This window comes from Lacerta agilis, chromosome 16 (genome assembly GCF_009819535.1).
Source record: "Lacerta agilis isolate rLacAgi1 chromosome 16, rLacAgi1.pri, whole genome shotgun sequence".
Lineage (NCBI taxonomy): Eukaryota > Metazoa > Chordata > Lepidosauria > Squamata > Lacertidae > Lacerta > Lacerta agilis.
Genome location: NC_046327.1, coordinates 30715969 through 30738928, shown reverse-complemented (window position 1 = coordinate 30738928; position 22960 = coordinate 30715969). Strand labels below are relative to the sequence as shown.

General features: G+C 45.4%; 1 protein-coding gene across 1 annotated transcript in view; it reads right to left on the bottom strand.

Annotated features, from left to right (window-relative positions):
- Positions 1 to 22960, bottom strand: part of LDLR (low density lipoprotein receptor) — a 29389-nt gene that overhangs the window by 705 nt on the left and 5724 nt on the right. Inside the window, exons 2-17 of the mRNA XM_033173007.1 lie at positions 20445 to 20567; positions 18067 to 18189; positions 16621 to 16989; positions 15000 to 15122; positions 13144 to 13266; positions 11534 to 11653; positions 10176 to 10301; positions 8716 to 8887; positions 8267 to 8494; positions 6971 to 7089; positions 5175 to 5314; positions 4061 to 4202; positions 2843 to 2995; positions 2266 to 2472; positions 2012 to 2089; positions 945 to 1102 (exon numbers count right to left, since the gene is read on the bottom strand). Of these exons, the coding sequence (XP_033028898.1) occupies positions 945 to 1102; positions 2012 to 2089; positions 2266 to 2472; positions 2843 to 2995; positions 4061 to 4202; positions 5175 to 5314; positions 6971 to 7089; positions 8267 to 8494; positions 8716 to 8887; positions 10176 to 10301; positions 11534 to 11653; positions 13144 to 13266; positions 15000 to 15122; positions 16621 to 16989; positions 18067 to 18189; positions 20445 to 20567 (2504 nt within the window). The remainder of the gene's footprint in view (positions 1 to 944; positions 1103 to 2011; positions 2090 to 2265; positions 2473 to 2842; positions 2996 to 4060; positions 4203 to 5174; positions 5315 to 6970; positions 7090 to 8266; positions 8495 to 8715; positions 8888 to 10175; positions 10302 to 11533; positions 11654 to 13143; positions 13267 to 14999; positions 15123 to 16620; positions 16990 to 18066; positions 18190 to 20444; positions 20568 to 22960) is intronic.

Genomic DNA, 22960 nt, shown 5'->3' with positions numbered 1-22960 from the left:
ATGTCTGATATATAGATGTACCTTGGAAGTCAATCGGAATCCGTTCCTGCAGCCAATCGGAAGCAGCGGAAGTTGTGCCGGACGTTCGGGTTCCAAAGAACATTCGAAAACCGGAACAATCCCTTCCGGTTTCCGATCGTCCGGGAGCCAAAACGTTCAGCAACTAAGCCATTCAAATTCCAAGGTGCAACTGTACAATGAATTGAAATGGATGTTCAAAATAACTTTTTAAAAAAAGCAGAAGCTTTTCTTTTGGGAGTTATAGGGAGAGAACTACCTAAATTGTAAAGAAATGTATTTATGTATGCTACTACAGCAGCAAGAATGCTACTTGCCTGAAAGTGGAAAGAAGCAGAAGAAGTCCCAGTGAAGGAAGAATGGATACAAAAAACTCATGCAATATGCAGAAATGGCGAAACTTACCGGAAGAATCAGAAATCAAGATAAAAAAAACTTTTTATAAAAGAATGGAAATGGCTTATTGAATATTTACAGGTAAATTGTAAACAGATAAAAGCATTAGCAGGATTATTGTAATAACCTGCAGTTTCATAAGAGTATATATTTACAGTAGATAATTAAACGGGAAAGTTAAATGAATGATTGTAAAACTAATGAAATGTATAAACTTGAAAAGTATAATAAAAAAAGTTTTTTTTAAAAAGAGCAGGGGGGAAAGGAGTCATTTTACCAGACCCTGAAAATTCACATTATGGATTTATACAAACAATGAGCATGTACTCATGCTACTTTTGCACGAGGCCTTTCCTGAAGGGCACTGTGTGCTTCATGTTACCATGGCAGGAAGGAATGGGGGCAGGAGGGCTTAAGGAGCGGGGCAGGATGAGAGTGACTTGGAACCCCCACTAAAATCAAAGAACACAAAGCACCCACCAGCAGTACAGAAAACTGCAAAGTCCCCACCATTCTGAATGTCAGCTTACCGATGGGTAGGTGTAGCCCTCCTGGCTCCGACAGATGTGAACCTCGTCCTCCGTCGTTTTCTGATAGACAGGGTTGTCAAAATTGATGCTGTTGATGTTCCTCAGGCGCCAGTTCTTCCAAATGAGGAAACCCCCAAAGGAGATTAAACAAATCAGCACTGGAAAAAAAGAAATCCCAGAAGGCAGGACGTTATTTTAAACCAACCTCTCCTAACAGCTCAGGAGACCACTGATGACGATGATGAATATAGCACTATCTGCATGCGTGGGGGCTTCACAAAGAACGTATGACAGGCTTGTATCCCAAGAGGCTTACAATCTAAATACGCTATACAGTATACACACACCTGAGAACCGCTATTAAGAAAATTAATGGAGAATAAAATATGCACCTTGACTTATTTGCTATACCAGTATTATATTTAGTTCAAGAGCATCCTGAGGAAGACTACTGATTTGGGCTTCTGCCTTGCCCGCAACTATTATTATTTATTATTATTACTACAGTCATACCTGGTGTTACGTTCACTGTGGGTTACAAACACACCAAACCCGTAAGTACCAGAACGGGTTACTTCTGGGTTTGGCGGTTTGCGCGTGCGCAGACGTGCGAAATGACGTCACGCGCATGTGCAGACGCGACACTTCATGATGCGTTCTGCTCATGATGCGAACGGGGCTCCGAAACGGATCCTGTTTGCATCCAGAGGTAGCACTGTATTATTTATTTATTTGTTGAATTTATATACCACCCTATAGCAGGGTTCACTGAATAAAATCAAGATATAAAACCACAAAATTAATAATGAAAATGAAAAACAACAACCCAATAGCCCCCCCCCCCGGGGACACACACAAAATTTTAAATCTGAAGAAGTGTGCATGCACACGAAAGCATATACGAAGAACAAACTTAGTTGGTCTCTAAGGTGCTACTGGACAATTTATTATATATATACACACACACACACACACACACACACACATTTTAAAAGGGCATAGGATGTAAATCAGATCAACCAAAGGTCTGGTTAAAAAGGAACGTTTTTGCCTGGCGAGGAACTTACCCAGTGGTAGGACAATCGAGAGCGCTGGGGGGCCCCCTTGCCTTGCCCCGTCCGTTTCAGCAGCAATGCCGTTTCGCGCTGGGGAATAGAGGAAACTTAAAATTAAGCCCTCTCCAGTCTGGAATATTGCTAAACATGCAGAGAGGAAGGAAGGGGCAACAGGAGGAGGAGGAGAAGCCGCACCCAAGTAAGTTTTCCTATGTGCGCGGCACTTTGCACACTCAGTGCAACTGGCTGAAACTTAAGCCGCTTACCTTGCTGCGACAGGGTGACCATCGGAGGCGTGGTACGCTCAGAGATGCCTGGGATAAGTTTGCTCAGAACGGTGGCGGCAGGCAGGCGTTCCGTTTCCTGCCTCGGGGCACCGGTTGTGGCGAGCAGCCGGCCCGAAGGTGTGGTTCTCGAGGGAGGTTGCTGAGTTGTTGTGGCAGCAACGGAAGCAGGAGCATCGGGAACAGTGTCTGGGTGGCGGAGACGACAACCTATCAATTCTCTCTCCAAATAAACACTTCTGCAGTCGTGCCCTGGAACTCAGGCATTTTGGCTCCTGAATGCCGCAAACCCGGAAGTGATTATTCCGGTTTGCGAACGTTCTTCTGGAACCCAGGCTTCCGCAGTTTCTGATTGGCTTCCTGTAGCCAATCAGAAGCGACAAAATTTTGGAAGTCGAACAGGATTCTGTTCGACTTCCAAGGTACGACTGTACTCATTTTGTGGAAATGGGGGTAGTCTCTCTCTCTCTCTCTCTCACACTCACACACAGAGATTTTGTACCCTGGCCACCAGCTGCTCACTACACAAAGGCTTGCTTCACCCATTTTGCCCGCTTACCTGCGCTGCAACTTCTCATGTCTGCGGCCAGGTGCATGCCATCAGGACAGGCGCAGGTGTACTTGGCAGAGTGAGCAGTGATTTGTGGGGCAGGGAGACAGAGGTATTGGCAGCCTCCATTGGGAGTTCCGTTCTTCTCACACCAGTTGACACCTGTTAAAAGGGGGGGAAAGCTGTTGTACAAAGGAGACTCGGGATGGAACAAGTGCCTGCACAAGTCTTCACCTTCATGAACCCAGGAGGAATTCGAGGGGAGCCAGAGGTTATCCTCGCTGAACGGCATCTCAAACTGTCAGGCGGCAGAGGAACCAACCCCCACAGCAGGTCGCCAGGAATGGTCAAGACAAGGAAAAGTCCTTAACACCTGCTTTTATTCTATGTGCACAGAGAGAGGCTTGCGAACGCAGCCTCTTGGAATAATGGCACTGCTCCGAGTGAGTCTCCACCCCCTCCGTCTCTCCCACTTCCTCATGAGTCATTGCAACGGGTGCTGAAAAGTGCCCTCTGCCTTTGAGCTCTTTGCTCTCCTACTTTCAAGGCACGCCGTGTTCTGGGAGAGGGGCGGGGGTCTGGAATGCTTTCTAAAGACAGTGAGTCTGCCAGCTGTCACTCCCCTAGTGCTTCTTCTTCCTCCTCCTCCCCTATTATTTCCCAGCTTTCCCCCTCATCTGCCTATGAGCTGTGCCCTCCCTCAAACCCGCTGTAATTCTGAACTGTCCCCTTCTCTGGAAGGGTCAGGCTGGGGAGGCGGCCTCCACTGTTTCTCCTCTGCCCAGTCCCCGACACAAACACTGCACCTTCCCACCCAGTGGGAGTCTCCAAGACAGAGCAAAAACCACCACCGCTAATAGCAATGGGGCGGAAGCTGCCTAAAGGGCTCTCCTTTTTGGCAGATGAGCAGAGATGGAGTGAAGCTGGCCAAGGGCTGGAGGCAGATGCTGCCGCCCAGGAAGGAATTGAGAAAGACGCTTAAATAGCCCTGCCTTCTGCAGGAAGTGGAAGAAGAAGCTCATACATGGCTCTTCTCCTCTGCTGCAGGAAAGTAAGGGGTTTCCCGGGCAGCAGAGTGCAGCATGCTAAATTGGTTATCGTCGGCACAAGCACGGCCCTCACCTTACAGTCCAAAAAGCACAAAGCAAAAGAAAAAAGGTCTGGGGAAGGGATTGAGGAAAATGTATTTAGGGATGTGACGGCAGGAAGGCGGTCATGATCAAATACCTTTTGGCTGCCGTACAGAATGAAACAACGTCAGATCCTGGGGCGAATACAGGTCCCCTGCCACCTTGACGATATCGGAGCCGGTCAGGCGGTTGGCGCTGAAAATGGCTTCGTTCATGACATCTGTCCAGAACACTTTATCCTGGGTGAAGATTCAGTGGTTCGTTTTTAAATGTTCTCCATTGGTTTTCAACAGTAACACCATGAATATAACAACCTCCCCCCACCCCCGCAAAAAACCCCAGCAAAGCAACACATGGGTAACATATCATTGGCTTGAGTTACAGGTGGGTAGCCGTGTTGGTCTGCCATAGTCAAAACAAAATAGAAAATTCTTTCCAGTAGCACCTTAGAGACCAACTGAGTTTGTTCTTGGTATGAATTTTCTGGTATCTGAAGAAGTGTGCATGCACACGAAAGCTCATACCAAGAACAAACTCAGTTGGTCTCTAAGGTGCTACTGGAAAGAATTTTCTATATCATTGGCTTGTCAGCTCAAAAAGTAACAGGAAGATGCATGCACAATATGTTTGCAGGTTAACCAGTCCTTGCCATAGAGACGCATGCGCTATAGAGGGATGCAGTAACTGTGCCGACTACAGAAAAGGGTCAGTCATTATCAAGCCTGGCTTTTCTATGAAACCTGCTGTGTCTCACCCAGATTAGTATGCTCTGATAGTTTAGAACTACCTCCATCTAACTCATTGTGAGCAAGTCCAGTTTTAAGGTTGTGTTTACTCTTGGAGCTTCCACCTTGAGTGCTCCACCTGCTGCAGGATTTGCCCTTCTGCAGCTTCACACCCTTAATTAATTTACTGCTGTAACTGCTAGCAGCTGTTCAGAGCACTCTTGGCAAGGAGATGAGTTGGAAGCAGCTATTCCAATAGTCCTGGGGTTCAAGGCTAAAGAGACCAGTTCGGACAGAGAGGGAATGGTTCACCTGGGGAAAGGGAGAGACCAATCTCTTACATTTATGCTTCTAGAAGGAAGGAGGGATGCTTTGGGGATGCACCAGAGAAGAGACTCTAGAGATGCAACTGTCACAGTCTTAAGACAGTGTATCCTAACCATTTGCCATTCCTGGTGCACTCGGCCATTTCTGAATCCGCCTCACCTCAAAGACTGTGATGGCAAAAGGATGAGCCAGCTTGTCCTCGTTCACAAGGATGGTCTTTCGGTTTCTCCCATTCACGTCTACGCTGGAGATGGAGTGGAGCTTTGAGTCTACCCAGTAGAGGCGCTGGTTGGCCAGATCTAAACGCAGAAGACGGAAGGTGTCAGAAGTGTCACATGACCAGAGGAACACATCCTTCCATTCATATGAAAGGGAGCGAGGCAAGCACAAAGAAAGTTCAGAACAGAGAACAAGACACACTGGTCAAGAGGGGTTGTAAGTTAGGGCTGCATCCCCAAACGCCTTTGATACTTGCAACAAACTACAGCAGAGGCCAGCAAACCTCTTCAGCAGGGGGCTGGTCCACTGTCCCTCAGACCTTGTGGTGGGCCGGACTATTTTTTTTGGGGGGGGGGGGGATGAACCAATTCCTATGCCCCACAAATAACCCAGAGATGCATTTTAAATAAAAGGGCACATTCTACTCATGTAAAAACACCAGGCAGGCCCCACAAATAACCCAGAGATGCATTTTAAATAAAAGCGCACATTCTACTCATGTAAAAACACCAGGCAGGCCCCACAAATAACCCAGAGATGCATTTTAAATAAAAGGAAACATTCTACTCATGTAAAAACACGCCGATTCCCGGACCGTCCGTGGGCCAGATCCGGCCACCAGGCCTTAGTTTGCCTACCCATGGCATACAGCTTTCAGATGAGAAGGGTTCCCTCCAAATCAGACTGCTCTGCTTTATTTAGACCCAAGTTCCAGCCCATTCCCAAGAAAGTGTTCTTGGCTTTTGGTCTGCTGGATTTCAGAAACAATTTACCCTAACAATTTCTCAAGAGCGCTTTTGGTTACTTGCCATTGTTTAGAACTCCGCCCCCCCCAAAAGCCAGGCCTACAAGGGGGAAACGGTCAATCATCTGCACTCAAAAACCTAACTGATCACCTTTATGACCTTTACTTTTAACAACTATATAGGTAAAGGTAAAGGGACCCCTGACCATCAGGTCCAGTCGTGTCCAACTCTGGGGTTGCGGCGCTCATCTCGCTCTATAGGCGGAGGGAGCCGGCGTGTGTCCGCAGACAGCTTCCGGGTCATGTGGCCAGCATGACAAAGCTGCTTCTGGCTAACCAGAGCAGCGCACGGAAACGCCGTTTACCTTCCCGCTGGAGTGGTCCCTATTTATCTACTTGCACTTTGACGTGCTTTCAAACTGCTAGGTGGGCAGGAGCTGGGACCGAGCAACGGGAGCTCACCCCGTGGCAGGGATTCGAACCGCTGACCTTCTGATCAGCAAGCCCTAGGCTCTGTGGTTTAGCCCACAGCGCCACCTTGGGTCCCTTAACAACTATATACTTAAAGGGAAATTCTCAATGCACCTTTTCTCCTCGTGCACCACCCCAAAAAATGTTTATGAATCCAACTCAAGAGCTTCAGATATTCTTAGGATCGGAGGTTGCTCTGTCCAGCCGCCCCCCCCCCCCCGATAAATATGCTAAGCCTTGCCTGGCCCCTGTGTTTATGTATGTGCTCCCTGACTCCATCACCACAACTGAGTCAGGGAGGATGACAGCACTGCCTAGAAGTGGGATGCTAATCCAGCTGCAAATGGGATGCCTATGAGTGAACTTTGTAGCAGCACAGAAGCAGGAAGAGAGAGATCAGTCTCGAACAAGCCCCACATTTGAACGAAAAAGCAAGTCCCTTTGGACCGAGAGCCAACGGAGCCTCGCCTTCCTCCAGCCTGCTCTTTTAATTGTCTTCCCTGAGCTACGCAGAGCTTACCTAGAGTTATTCCGTTAGGCCAAAGAATGCCTTCTTTCACCAAGGGGAAGCTGTCCACCCCATTCAGACCACTTTTGGCAATTTTCGCAGACGTTCCCCAGTCGGCCCAGTACATAAACCTAACATGAGGAGAAGGGAGAAACAAAACACACAATTTAAGCCAACTCTTACAGGGCAACATCGTCCTTGGGGGGGGGGGGTTGACTCTAAGCCCCTCCTCCTCAACTGACAGCACACCTGGCAAAGACCCCCCTCTTTTTTAATACAAATTTATTTGGTTTTTTAAATTAAAAATTTACAGAGATATATCGAACATAATAAAAACAAGATTCCTAGGAATCTTCTGGATTTCCATCCTCCCCCTTTGTGGGTTCTGTTATTAATCATTTTCTCCCACATCTTTTATAATACTCCAAATCCTTAACCTCTTCCATTATGTCCAGAACTCACCCTTGTAAACTAGAAGTGTTATTCCAACCCTACAAACAATTTTAACTGTTTACAATGGTCTTTAAGGTTAAGTTATAAAACTTCCCCATTCCTTATAAAAAATTCGGTCCTCCTGATTTCTAACGCTTTTGGTCATTTAAGCCATTTCAGCAAAGTCCATCAACTTCATCTGCCATTGTTCTCTGGCAGGGACTTTATCTTCTTTCCTCTCTGGGCCAGTAACATCCATGCAGCCATGGTCGCATGCTTAGACTATGTATGTAGGCAAAGCCTCTCTCTTCTCTCAAAATTTCGTGCTTCTTTTGACCATGGAGAGCATCCTAAGGAAGCACTTTTCTTTTTAAGTCAAAATTGCCCCAAAATGCTATCAGATCCACTGAGCTATCTTTGTATAGTCAGACCACTGGTCCATCCAGTTCGGTGCTGTCTTGTGTTAGGCATGGGGACCTGGGGAGTCCCCCAGATGTTATTGGATTCCCCAAATCTCATCAGCCCCAGACAGCATGGCTAAGAACCAAAGAGTATGCGAGTTGTAGCCTTGTAACATCTGCAGAGCCAAAGGTTTGCCATCCTTTCTCTAAAACCCTGGGCAGTGAAAACAGGAGTCTTTTCTCAGCCTAATCTGGAGATGCCAAGGATCGGAACTGGGATTTTTTTGCATGCAAAGAACGTACACTGACCATTGCCCTTACTAATCCACTGCTGAGGTCCCATCTCAAAGGCCAGCCTCATTCTCACATATCTTTTGCCTCTCGCTAGGGCATGTCCCTAGAAACAAGAGCCCAGCTCCTCAACAGACTCGGCAAATCCCCACAGTGTCTCCGAAACATTTAAGGCAGCACATACCCGTGGACTGGATCCACCACGATGGCACACGGCTTGGCGTCCACTTCCTTGATCAGGGTCCTCCTCCTCAAGCCTTCACTGCTGGCCACGGAGATCGTGCCCAGGGCAGAGTCAGCCCAGTAGATGTTGCTGTGCACCCAGTCCACAGCGAGGCCATCTGGGTATTTGATACCGCTGTCGATCACAGTGGCGTGGTGAGAGTGGTTGTCTGCTTTGTCTATTGGGGTGCTGCAGGCATCACAAAGAAACAAAGCCCCATTGAAATGAAGGAAGGCGAGAGAGGGGGTCATACTTCATGGGCTGCAGCATTCCTTGCAGGACTGGTTTTCTCTAAGTAGTAGTTGTGTTTTGGATCACATCTGCGCCCAGATGCAATTTAAAACGCAAGTACAGTACTACTGAGCCCCACCAGTTCCAGTCTGCAGTGCACACATCTCATCTATTTTTACCTGTATATTTTTTTCTGAGAGCTGTCAGACCAGTAGAGTTTGTTGCTGGCTATTTCCATATCTAAAGCCACCGCGTTTTTGAGACGGGGGATGAGGCTGCTGTACTCGCTGCGGTCGAGAGTCATCTTTCTGACCTCATGGCGATTTGTGAAGAAGAGATATGCAATGGTGCCTGGGGAAAGGAGCAAGAAAAGGGGTCTTGGGAAATCTGCGGCTTTTAAACCTGCTCTCTCGGTTTCCAGAAAGCAACTACAGGTAAGCAGATCAAAAGGTCACCAGAAGGAATTGTTACAATTCAATAAGTGGATTTTCCCAGCGTCCAAAGTTCACTAAATAAATAGTTGTTTACTACACATTCCAATTGTCCATGCACTCAAGTCATTTCACAAGTCAGGGTGGATAAAGATTATTTTTTTAATCGGATTTTTTTTATTTAAATCAGATTTTTAAAAAATTTAAATCAGATTTTCAAAATAAAATGCTTTTGGAGGAAAAATCTTCCTAAAGATAGTTTCTATTTTTGTTACATTGTAGTCCAAAGGCTATTCATCAGGAAATAAGGTTTCGTTTTAAGGTTTTCATGTGTGCTAAAACTAGTCTAAGATGTGTGGTGGTGTTGTTGTTTTTTAAATAAATGTTTAAGTACATCAGTTAACAAACATGGATACATATGCTATAATGTTATTGTTTTAGTTAAATAAATTGTTGAAATTGGTATTAAGGAAATGATTATATTTCTCCTGCCAATAAAGTACAGCAGAAAAGTTGTCCAAATATAAACAGGTAACTTACCACACCTCACAATAATTTCATAATTATCTGTCTATGTATTTCTCTTAGCATAACCAAGTCAGTAATGTTTGATATAACTGTAAAAACTACTCTGAAAATTTTTTATTCCAAAAACGAAACCTTCATCTGGTTGCAAATATTAAGATTCTACCAGCAAGAATGTCTTTCTGTTAAAAAAAAATGATTTAAATCAAGTCTTACCGACTAGTGATTTAAATCAATTTGATTTAAATCAAACCCACTTTGACACAAGTTAAAAAAGCATCTTACACTATAATGGACCTAATAAAAAGGAAAGGGGGGAGGAAAAGAAGTAAATTCAGGTCCCCAATATTACATTAAAAAGAAAGGAACTGCAAAAACAAGATTCTGGGGCTGGATGTACTGTATATTCTGGCGTATAAGACTACTTTTTAATCCAGGAAAATCTTCTCAAAAGTCAGGGGTCGTCTTATATGCCGGGTGGAGAATCTGCGGTCGAGTATATCTCAAACTCTATATTTTAACTGGAAAAGCTGGGGGTCATCTTATACGCCCAGTCGTCTTATACGCTGGAAAATACGGTATTCCCAGGGGAAGGGCGGCTACTGCAGGTACCCTAACTTTTTTTGCTACCACCCTGCAATGGTTACAGTGATACTCTAGTGTAGAACACGCCCAAGACTTACCAATGGCTTTGCAGGCCTTCGTGGCAGGGTCAATCTGATAGCCTTCATTGCATTCACACTTATAGCTTCCTTTCAAGTTCACACAGGTTTGGCTACAGGTATCAGGGTTGAGACACTCATCGATATCTAGGAAAAGCAAGAGGATGATACTCATCGCCTGAAGTCGGGAAACGTACAACAATACATTTGGTCTCCGAGGCTCAAGTGAGTTTGCTCTACTGCGGCCAACCTGCTACTTGTCTGGAACCTCCCAAACAAAGAGGAGCAGGAAGTATCCCATAATGGTCTTGGGCTTTGAACTACTCAGATTTTTTCCACAAGAAGCATCAGCCTACAGTTCCACGACCAGGTCAATGTAGCAGAGGCGCAAAAAAACATCTTATAGAACTTAAGACAGCAGCTCGGGAGGATCAAGTGACAAAGTTTGTTGCATATGTGTAAGAGGAGAAAGGCACATTCGGGGGTTTGGGCTGGGTGTTCATCAGTATGCAGATGAGACCCAGATCTACCTCTCTTTTAAATCAGAACCAGTGAAGGCGGTGAATGTCCTATGCGAGTGCCTGGAGGTGGTTGGAGGATGGATGGCGGCTAACAGATTGAGGTTGAAGCTTGACAAGACAGAAGTACTGTTTTGGGGGGATGGGTGTGGGGGACTTCCCTGGTCCTGAATGGGGTAACTGTGGCCCTGAAGGACCAGGTGCGCAGCCTGGGAGTCATTTTGGACTCACAGCTGTCCATGAAGGCACAGGTTAATTCTGTATCCAGGGCGGCTGTCTACCAGCTCCATCTGGTATGCAGGCTGAGACCCTACCTGCCCACAGACTGTCTCCCCAGAGTGGTACATGCTCTAGTTATCTCTCGCCTGGACTACTGCCATGCGCTCTACATGGGGCTACCTTTGAAGGTGACCCGGAAACTACAACTAATCCAGAATGGGGCAGCTAGACTGGTGACTGGGAGTGGTCGCTGGGACCATGTAACACCAGTCCTGAGAGATCTGCATTGGCTCCCAGTACGTTTCCGAGCACAATTCAGTGTTGGTGCTGACCTTGCTTTCCCAAAGAAAACATATGATAAACACAGTAACCTCCCTGACTCTCATTAACTTTCAACCAGGTGACAGATATGAATTAACGTATTTTTCCATGTACAAGATGCCCCCAAGTATATATTTTGGGGAACTCCAAATTAAGAAAACACCCCTCAGCACTACCCGTGTATAAGACAAGCCCCTATTTTAAATCTAATTTTTTCGTTAAAAACAAACAAACACCTAGTCTTATAAACAGAAAAATACGGTAATTAGAGGTGCATTAAAAAAGCTGTTGTGGAAAGAGGAAGAAAACTCTCCCATTTACCTTCACATTTTCTTTGGTTAATCAGCTGGAATCCCTCAGGGCATAAACACTCGTACCCAATTTTGAGATCATTGCATATGTGGGAGCAACCACCCTTATTATCCAAACATTCATTTGTTCCTGGAAGGGGATAACAAAGAGCATATAATGAAGCTATTCTTAGAGAATGAATGAATGAATGAATCTTTTATTTGCATCAGCCATAGCAATAAAACAACAATACAATATACAAAGAATAGAAATAAAAAGTCAATTATATAAAATACATTTTGGGGTTTTGAATCAATAGTCAAATAGTGGACCTTATTCTGATTGCCCCGGCTAAAAACCTTGCAACCTTTGCTGTCACCTGCTCATCTTGATCTGCCAAGAGAAAGGACACTGTGGCAGTGGTTGGGCAACCCGGAATGGACAATAAAAGAGGGGTGATAATCTCATTCCTCAAGTCTTTATAAAGAGGGCAAGCCAGAAGGGACTGCCATCCCCACAGGGACATAAGCATTTTTCATGTGGAATCTGCTGGAATCGCCCCTCTAATATTCTTTTTTTAAAAAAAAAATTAATCATTTATTTATCAGATATACGTTTGGCAAAAGTGTACAATAAATGTTCCAGATGCAAATAAAAATAAAAAATAATTACAATTGCTATATTTGCTTAGTTTTGTTATTACCCCTAACCGGTATCCAATTCTATACACTTATAGAGTACTACAAATGAATCCATAATAATTTAAGTAATATAAATCAAAAATAACATATCATTAAACAGAAAGGAAAACATAAAAAAGAGAAAAGGAAAAAAGAAAAGAAACAGAAACACCCCCCCAGAACACCCCAAAATTAAAAAAGCAATACCAACGAATTTCCCAAACCCATCCAACTTCCTATCAAGCCCAACCATATGATTCGCTCTTACTTATGAGTGTATTTCAACATATCCATGTATCTTCATGTATGTCTTTATTACACTGCAATATCAACCGGTACCCAATTTTCAATTCATATCCTTCTTTCTACTTCCAAGGCTACTGAAAAGCCCTTGCCCTTAGCCCACTATCGCTATCTAGTGTCACATTTGTATAATGCACTTAAAACGTTATAAATGTTAAAAGGTAAAGGACCCCTGGACGGTTAAAGTCCAGTTAAAGGCGACTATGGAGCTGCGGTGCTCATCTGGCTTCCAGGCCGAGGGAGCCGGCATTTGTCCACAGACAGCTTTCTGGGTCATGTGGCCAGCATGACTAAACTGCTTCTGGTGCAACAGAACACCGTGGCAGAAACCAGAGGCGCACAGAAACGCCATTTACCTTCCTGCCAGTGGTACCTATTTATCTACTTGCGTTGGTATGCTTTCGAACTGCTAGGTTGGCAGAATGTCATGGGGATTCAAACTGCCAACCTTCTGATTGGCAAGGCTCAGAGATTTAGACCACAGCGCCAACCACGTCCCAACTAATTTGCAGCTGTATAGCCGAGTCCCAGGTGTACGGCAATACATCACTTTCACAGAACTGTAGTGTTGGAAGGGACCTTAAAGTCCAAGCCTGAGGAGGTGCGAGGCAGCCTTATTACAGCACACCAACAGAGACAAGTATTAAAAATTCTTACGGCACTCCTTGAGGGGCTCATCCGACCAATCCCTGCAGTCTTTCTTCGCATTGCAGACCTTGTCCATAGTGATACATTCTCCAGAATGGCACTTGAATATGTTTGGTCCTTCGCAGGTTGTCACTGTTACAAAATTAAGAAAGCACGTTTTTAATTCCGTCATTGCATTTCGGAACCAATTTCCTTTTCAGTAGCCCTTAAAAAGCAAAGACATCACCTTGCCGACAAAGGTCCGTATAGTTAAAGCTATGGTTTTCCCAGTAGTAATGTACGGAAGTGAGAGCTGGACCATAAAGAAGGCTGATCGCCGTAGAATTGATGCTTTTGAATTATGGTGCTGGAGAAGACTCTTGAGAGTCCCATGGACTGCAAGAAGATCAAACCTATCCATTCTCAAAGAAATCAGCCCAGAGTGCTCACTAGAAGGACAGATCCTGAAGTTGAGGCTCCAGTACTTTGGCCACCTCATGAGAAGAGAAGACTCCCTAGAAAAGGCCCTGATGTTGGGAAAGATGGGGGGCACAAGGAGAAGGGGATGACAGAGGATGAGATGGTTGGACAGTGTTCTCGAAGCTACTAACATGAGTTTGGCCAAAATGCGAGAGGCAGTGAAGGATAGGCGTGCCTGGCGTGCTCTGGTCCATGGGGTCACGAAGAGTCGGACATGACTGAACGACTGAACAACAAGCCCTGAGAAAGCTACTGTAGCTTGAGGTAGGGTCTAGGAAAGCTTACAACACTTGCTTGGGAATAAGCCCCATGGAATTGAGTGAGCCAAGCAAGCAAATACAGGGCCTTGGGCAGTCAATCCTTCAAAACGCACCTCGCCTTCCCTCTGGGTTGCTGAGCTAGTGTTGGGTTTCAGACCGCAGAAAAGTCTTTCCTTCTTCACAGGGAAGAAATAAGAACCTAATAAGGGAAAGCTTTGCGAGAAGGGCGGCTGGTTCTGAGATCCTACTTTTAAATCCAGTTTTTATAGAGTGCAATCCTAGCGATATCTACTCAAGTCCAATTTAACTCAAGCGGCCTTACTCCCAAGCAAACAGGTTTAGGATTGCGGCAATTCTGGAAGTGAGCTCTGTTGAACACACTACGGCTTGATTCCATGCAAACGTGCAAAGGCTGGGGCTGCAAATAGACTGTCCCGTTTATTTCCATGTTCTGCAACTCGATCCTATTGGGAAGCAAGCTTAAACGGCTAGAATACAGCTGGCCTTCTATATAAATAGAGGGCCTGTTGCCTTAGGATCACTGCTGAGACTTACAGGTGGGAAGAAAACAGTCCAACCAAGCCCTAACTGGTTCCTAAGTCCAACAGTTAAAATAGCTTCTGAGGGGGGAAAAGGCACCAAGCCAAAAAGAGCGGAGCAGTGGGAGGAGAGAAGCAAATTCTTCTCCTGCTTGCAAACTCTGCTCAACGTTAACAGCTTGAGAGCTGCACTGCCGTTACATATAAAAAAATCAAACACCTCTCAGATTCTCATAGAAGAAACCCGCTGCTGCTTGCTATTAAATGACTTTCTGGGGGTTATTTTTGTCCCACTAATGCCACGATAACATAAACGGCACCGTCCCATTTAAGCAGACAGAAATCTTAAGATTTCTCGACAGTCACTGGAGCAAATGTGAGAATATGAGCAGATTAAAGGGTCTTTACTTGAGGAAGATTTTTTAAACGAAGAGACAGGTTGATTAAACTGAGTAAAACATCTTAATTTAAATGGGGGGGGGGCTTCAGATCTCATTTTAAGGGTGTGACCTATAATTGGGTCGATGTAGTAGTTGTCACAGCAGTGCTGGCTCAAGCCAGGCTTCAGATCTGCCCTAGGCCCACAAAACCTGCATGGGTTACATACCGTTGACACAGCCAACCTCGTCACTCCTGTCTTTGCAGTCAATCTCCTTGTTACACTGCAGGCTCCCATGGATGCAAGTACCATCATTGCACTGAAATTGATCTGGGCGACATGTGACTTTAGCTGGGGGGTGAAAAGCAGAGACTTAGAGAGAGCGCCACTATGCTGAGATTTTAATCACACAACAGCCTAACTCCTCACAGTGTAGAGTTTAATATGATTCCACATCATATGTAAATTCAATTAATAATAATAATAATAACAATAGCACCCCAACAGCATGTGAACTGCTGGCCCTAACTGTGGGCTGCAGTGAACAGAAAGCAGTAAGGGCTATCACTGTATTAAGTGCAAAATGAGGCACATCCACCTTAACCTCTCATTTAGCCCCATAACCTCTCATTTAGCCCCTACAACAATTCAAAGTGCTGGTGCTGACCTTTAAATTCCTAAACGGCTTTGGCCCAGTATACCTGAAGGAGCGTCTCCACCCTCATCGTTCAGCCCAGACACTGAGGTCCAGCTCAGAGGGCCTTCTGGCGGTTCCCTCACTGCGAGAAGCAAAGTTACAGGGAACCAGGCAGAGGGCCTTCTTGGTGGTGGCGCCCACCCTGTGGAATGCCCTCCCACCAGATGTCAAGGAAATAAACAACTATCTGACTTTTACAAGACATCTGAAGGCAGGTCTGTTTAGGGAAGTTTTTAATGTTTGATGTTTTATCGTGTTTTTTTTTATTGAATAGTTTTGTTTTACAAAAGAAAAAAAAGACGAAGAAATATCTTAATCTAACCGTTAACCAACACAATTTAAAAATAAAGTTACAAACAATAATATTTTGGTTGTTTGTATTTTGATTTCACAGTTAAACATAAATTACATAAATTAAAAAGTGAACTAAATTAATGAGTAAGAAAGAGAAAAAAGAAAAAGATTCTATTCTATTTATTCTTCACACACTTTACTTCTAATTCCTCCGATCTGACTTCCTGTCAAATCCCTTTACCTCCCTTTACCTTAATTTGCATGTTTACAACACAATAAAATCTCATATACATACTACACTCCAATACATTCTTAGAAAGTTACGCCTCCACATTCATTCCTCCATTTCCCCCCCTTTCCTTCATTTCTCAAATGCTGGCATGGAAACAAAACTATTGTTGTATTTTATCACATCTCCCCTATAGACATCCCATTTTTCCACGAATATTTGCTTTGTGTTTCCTCTTAGGTTGGTTGTTAGGAGGGCCACCCCAGCAAATTCTTGTAATTTACTTTGCCAGCCAGTGATTTTTGGCACTTCCTGGTCTCTCCATCCCTTTGCCACTACTATTCGGGCCGCTGCTAGTGCATACAAGAAAACCTCTCTCAATTTATTTGGTATTTCTTTATCTATCTCAATAGGAACGTCTCTGGTCTTTTAATAAAAGAAATCCCCATTATCTTTTTTAATTCACCGTATGTTTTATCGTGTTTTTAATGTTCTGTTGGGAGCCACCCAGAGTGGCTGGGGAAACTCAGCCAGATGGGCAGGGTATAAATTATTATAAATTATTATTATTATTATTATTAACCCATTCGGAAAGCAAATATAGGCACACTGCGGCACCCAGAACTTACCACAGTCTGCCTCGTCTGAGTTGTCTGCACAATCAAAACCCCCATCGCACTTCCATTTCTGATGGATGCATTCGCCACTTCCGCAGTGGAACTCCAGCGGAGAGCAAGGGTTGTCTTTCTCCAGCTTCCCACAATGCTCGGGCGACTCATCCGACCCATCCTTGCAGTCCGGATCTTTGTCGCAGGCCCAGAGTTTGGGAATGCACTCCGAGCTGTTGCAGTGAAACATTTCGGGGCTGCAGGTCGGGCCAGAGCAGTTTTCTTCGTCGCTGCCGTCCTCGCAATCGCGGTCTTCATCGCAGACAAAACTCAAAGCAATGCAGTTCCCATCTTTGCACTGGAACTCGCTGTCGGCGCAATGTTTAGGGGCTGCAAGGGCGAAAGACAAGAACATCAAGTCACGTTCTGTGCATGCAGGCTACGGTGTGCTGCCCTTTTAAAAACAGCATGATCAATACACAAATGGCTTTTACCAAGTAACAAAGGACTTATTATTATTTCTTGGATTTATATACTGCCCTATACCCAGGGGTCTCAGGGTGGTTCACAGAATAAAATCAAGATATAAAAACACAAATTACAAAATAAAAATAAAAAACAACAACCCAATAGCCCCTCCCCCCCAAAAAAAACAAATTTTAAAAGGGCATAGGATATCAATAAAAAAAAAGTACCCCAAAAGGAAAATCATGGGTTTGGAGGTCTGGCTGCTATATCTGTTTCCCTAGACTACAACAGGACAGAATAGATGAAGTTCTGTGCTATGGAAGCAACTCTTGAAAACCAATGTGAAAGCTTTAACTGAGCAGCTACAGACAGGCAAAGATAGCAGCTCTTCTATTTGCCGTAAACTTTACTGGTCACGCAGGGGGGCTCTAGGCTGCCAATTCAGTTACAGGCAATAGGCCTTGATGGAGAACAGGGCTCAGCAACCTTTTTCAGCTGTGGGCCGGTCCACCGTCCCTCAGACCATGTAGTGGGCCGGATTATATTTTTTTGGGGGGGGGGAATAAACAAATTCCCATGCCCCACAAATAACCCAGAGATGCATTTTAAATAAAAGCACACATTCTACTCATGTAAAAACACGCTGATTCCCAGACCGTCCGTGGGCCGGATTGAGGTGATTGGGCCGTATCCAGCCCATGGGCCTTAGGTTGCCTATCCCTGGAGACCCAGCCAGATGGGCGGGATACAAATAATACATTTATTAATTATTATTATTATTATTATTATTATTACTGATGTAGAAGAACTGGTCAATGGCTTCAAATTTCACAGTGTTATTGCAGCATGGGTTTTTACAATGCTAGTCTCCAAACTCAGCAGGAATCCAGACAGAGGAGCAGAATCCAGGAGTTTTGCCCACCATTTCCCGCCCCCTTGACCCTGTGCAACACTTTGGTAAAGCCCCATTACTAACACAGAGCTGCAAAGCCCACTTACGGCAGTTTTCTTCATCGGAGCCATTCTCACAATCGATCTGCGAGTCGCACCGCCAGGACATATCAATGCACCGATTGATGCGGCCGCCACAGCTGAACTGCCCTGGCTCACAGGTCACGGACTCTGGAAAAGACAAGTCAGAACATTTAGGTGCCACCTCACTATCGCCAGCATTGGACTGGGGCTCTGTGCTTGCTCTTGGATGGATGGCACAGAACCATCAAGCGGCTATGGGGCACTACAATGTCCGTTATAGGTCAGCCTCTGCTAGGCTAGGAAGACAGAAAACCAATAGTGTCAAGGGGCAAGTGCAAGCTACAGGAAGGATGTGCCAAAAGTCCAAGGTTCACATAATATGAAACAGAATCCTCATGCCACATCAGCACACAACTGCCAAATTCCACTCCCACCCCATGTATTTTATATATTGTGACTGGGCCAGGGGAAGAAAAGAGGGGCGATTTTCTTCCTGTTGCATCCAAACACAGCAAGTGGATACATTCCCCCTATTTCTGGCAGGATTTTTGCACCCTTCCTTCGGGGACTTTAAACCCCCCCCCCACGCATCTCCACTCAACCCTCTAATACTAAACCATCTGGGATAAAAACAAACTTTGCTGTTGATCAGATTGATTCTGCTTTGCCTTAGGGAGTGTCCACACAACAGACAAAGCAATGTATTCATTTCTGCTCCCTTGCCAACCTTGTGAATGGCTGTTTCCTAAGGAACCCCTACTGCAAACAAGTCCTGGCTCAGACCCAAAGTTGTCAATTCTCAAGTTCCTTGGGGGCAGCCGGGACAGGAAAACCTGAAACCCATAAAATAGGTAATACCCTCCGATGCATCTGGAAAGGTTAACTCTCGACTTTGAGGGGGAACAGCAGGAAAATATCAGAGAAGCAGCACTTTTGCATTTATAAGGAAAGCATCAATGCTTGCTTGGCTCGCTCTTGACTGCGAGGGGAGGGAGAGAAAAGAAATGCCCATCATTCTTGTTATTCCTTCCTTATATGTCTGAACGGAAGCAGGTTGCTGACCAAGAGAGATGCCGAGGTCAATGTAAAGACCTTTCGGCACCGATCCATTTGACACAAAAAGAAGAAGAGTTTGGATTTGATATCCCGCTTTTCACTACCTGAAGGAGTCTCAAAGCGGCTAACATTCTCCTTTCCCTTCCTCCCCCACAACAAACACTCTGTGAGGTGAGTGGGGCTGAGAGACTTCAGAGAAGTGTGACTAGCCCAAGGTCACCCAGCAGCTGCATGTGGAGGAGCGGAGACGCGAACCCGGTTCCCCAGATTACGAGTCTACCGCTCTTAACCACTACACCACACTGGTCTTGAGGCACCTGAACCAATGTCTCATGACTTTCAAGGGGCCACAAGACACTTTGCTGTTTTGCTGCAACGGACGGGCATGGAAACTGATCTAATAAATCGACTGTTGCTTTGGGTCAATAGCACATAGCCCACATGTCTCAACAATCCCTCGAACGTCCAATGGAAATCCATCTGCCTAGCATTTGATGTCCCATGGTTTAGAGTTTTCACAGTGTGGTGAGGCCGCTCAAAGTGGGCTCCCTAGCCGCAGGGCTGCAGCCTCATTTGTCGAATTAAGTCCGTTCCAAGGCAAGGTGTACCTGCCCTAGTGTGATTTCAGGTAGAAGGTTAAAAAAAAAGGTAAAAGATCCTTGGATGCTTAAGTCCAGTCAAAGGGAACTATGGGATGCGGCGCTCATCTCGCTTTCAGGCTGAGGGAGCCGGCATTTGTCCACAGACAGCTTCCTGGGTCATGTGGCCAGCATGACTAAACCGCTTCTGGTGCACAGAGGACCGTGACGGAAGCCAGAGCGCACGGAAACACCGTTTATCTTCCCGCTGTAGCGGTACCTATTTATTTACTCACACTGGTATGCTTTCGAACTGCTAGTATGACAGGAGCTGGGACAGAGCAACGGGAGCTCACCCTGTCGCGAGGATTCGAACCGCCGACCTTCCGATCGGCAAGCCCAAGAGGCTCGGAGGTTTAGACCACAGCGCCACCCACGTTCCCAGTAAGGTAAAGCTAACAGGTCTCTCCCCACACTTGGCTTTCAAAAATCCCTATTTCACCTAGCAGTTAAGTTAGTCACCCACCCTCAGTCCAAGTCTTGCTTTCTTCCTCTAGATCCCACAGGGGTGCGGAAGAGATTGCTCAAAGGGTTAAGGAGGTTGGAGCATAATCTACAAGGTTAGAAGCCCTTAAGTGTTCCAGTATTGGCAGGGTCAAGGAAAACCCGGAGTGTTTTCTTACATGGACACAGAGGTTTTCCCTCAGCTCCGTCCTACGTAGGATGAGTTGGGAGAGAGAGGGGAGGAGTCACTGCTAGTCAACTTACTGCAGGCATCCAAGGATTCATCAGAGCCGTCCTGGCATTCAGCCTTGCCATCACATATCCATTTGTAAGGGATGCATTCGCCATTCCCACACTGGAATTCCCTCCTCCTACAATTCTCCACACCTGCAAGAGAGAAGCAAGCAATATTGTTAGCTGCCAGAAAAGCCAGTAAAACAATGATCTCATAGGATCTCCCATTGCTGCAATCGCAGGGTGAATTGTGCCAACATAATAGCTTGATAAGAGCCAACGAACTGAGGCACAACCCTGATAAGGTTGAGGCACGGTTTGTAGGTGGTGCCCTGGAACAGACGCAGCAGCGCCTCAAATTTCAGTGGCGCCCTCTGCGACGCCAAACTCTGACACACACACCCTGCCTCTCGCCTGCTGTTGTGCGTCGCAACTGCGGCGCCGGTCGAGGTGCCCCGGAGGTTCGGCACCTGGTGCGAGCAAACCGGTCGTGCTCCCAGATGGCTAGGAGGTTGTCTGCTCCTGATGGGGTTACTCTCTGTTCTAAAGGAGTAGGTATGTAGCTTGGGGTTACTTCTGAATCCTTTTGTGTTGCTGGAGTGTCAGGTGGCCTCAGTGAGGTGGAATGCCTTCCACCAGCAGCACCCCTATTTGGACAGGGGTAGCCTAACTTCTGCCATCTATGCTCTGGTCACCGCTAGGTTAGATTACTGCAGTACGTTATACGTAGGGCTGCCTTTGGAGACAGTTCAGAAGCTTCAGCTGGTGCAGAATTCGGCAGCCACGTTGCTCACTGGGGGGGCAAGACAGTTTGAGCATATTGCACCGATCCTGGCTCAACTGCACTGGCTGCCAATTTGTTTCAAAGTGCTTGTTTTGACCTAATATGGCTCAGGACAGCAATACCTCAAGGTTCAGAACTGTGCCTTTAGCTTACAAAAATGCTCTGTTTCGTTGAAAACCAGCAAGCTATATATCTTGAAAGTTAGATATAATTTGAGGATAAAATAGGCTGTAGAGTAGAAGATAGATGAATAAGTTTGAAGATAAGGATTAAGATAAGATATAAGTTTAATTAACTAGGCAATGTTATAATATAGGTTAAGAGGTATAAGATATTAAGGAATTTTAGTAATTAGAAGGTAGATTATGAATGTTTGGGAATCTAAGAAGTTACGAAAAGGTATTCGCAAGGGACGCAGGAGGAGGGGGCAGAAGGAAGTCCCATCACAATGTGAGGAAGTAATATTAGGTATAAGAAATAATGTAGGTTATTATGTTTTGTTTTTATTTGTTGTTTATGTAGCGTTCTTTTGTGTATGTTTGTTGTAAAAACCTTAATAAATATTATTATTTAAAAAAAAGAAAAGAAAACCAGCAAGCTATAATCCTTAAAACTGGATGCACGGCTCAGGAAACATGCTCATCTCAAAACGAGGAAAACTAATTAAACTGGTCGCTCTCTTTTTAGGCGATTAAAAACCATTCGATTTGCGCAAGGTTTTCTGCCAGTGTCAGCAACGCAAGTAGGGAGGAGGAGGAGGAGATTCGGTCCTCTCTCCACCCACCGCTATTAGCATAAGACAGAGAATTGACAGGCCGATGGGAGGCCCCAACACTTTTACAGCTTTCATGGGTATTTGCACAGGACTCTTGCTCAGCAAACAGCTCTCTCCACCAAGAGAGTTAAAAAGGACAAACAAGGATATCCTCTCTACAAGCAGCACACGCAACCATATAGGGACACACCCAGCTTTATCACTAACCGGGCCTCACCCATTTTGCACATTTGCTGGACAATGGATTCTGAAAGCGAGAGAACCATTTTACACATCTGCATCTAAGCCTCAGCTGAATTACAAGGGTGGTTTTGTGGGGGAGGGCATTATTCAAAGCATCTGCATGCTTGATCCTTCCTGTTCTTATTTATCCCTGGTGCTCAGATACAGACCAGTTCTGTACCAACATTAAATACAACAACATCCGTTTGAACGGCATGTGTTGAATGTTTTCTAAATCGTTATCTGCAAATGTTTGTCCTTTATTGAGGAGATGTAGGGAAAGAGAAAAAGTCAACAAGAGAAAGCCCGAAAGAATTTGCTGCAACTGTTTGTCAGAAACTTCAATAATAGGAGAAATATGTCAGGGCAAGTGTAGTTAAAACGTCCACACTGATCTAGGAAAAAAATAGGGCTTTTGCTGCCCAACTCCCCAAGGGACTCTGAGTCCCATAAGTCCACGATTGGTCAGAAATGAATGGATGGATGGAGGCAGGAGGCCACGAAAGCAAGGCAGATCTTCATTTTTCTGTTGCAAGAGAGTTCCCTTCCCTCCTGGCAAGGAGGCAAGAGAGACCCAGACCCAAGAAGAAACTTCTCTTTTAAGGGTTTCCAAGAGAAAAAAGGACATCCCCTCTACGAACAGAAATTACATCACACCTAAGGTGAGGTCACTGTGGCTCAGGCAGGCCAAGGGGAGATTTAGCAAGTTTCGGAGAGTTCCAGACAGTTACAGGTAGGTAGCCGTGTTGGTCTGCCATAGTCAAA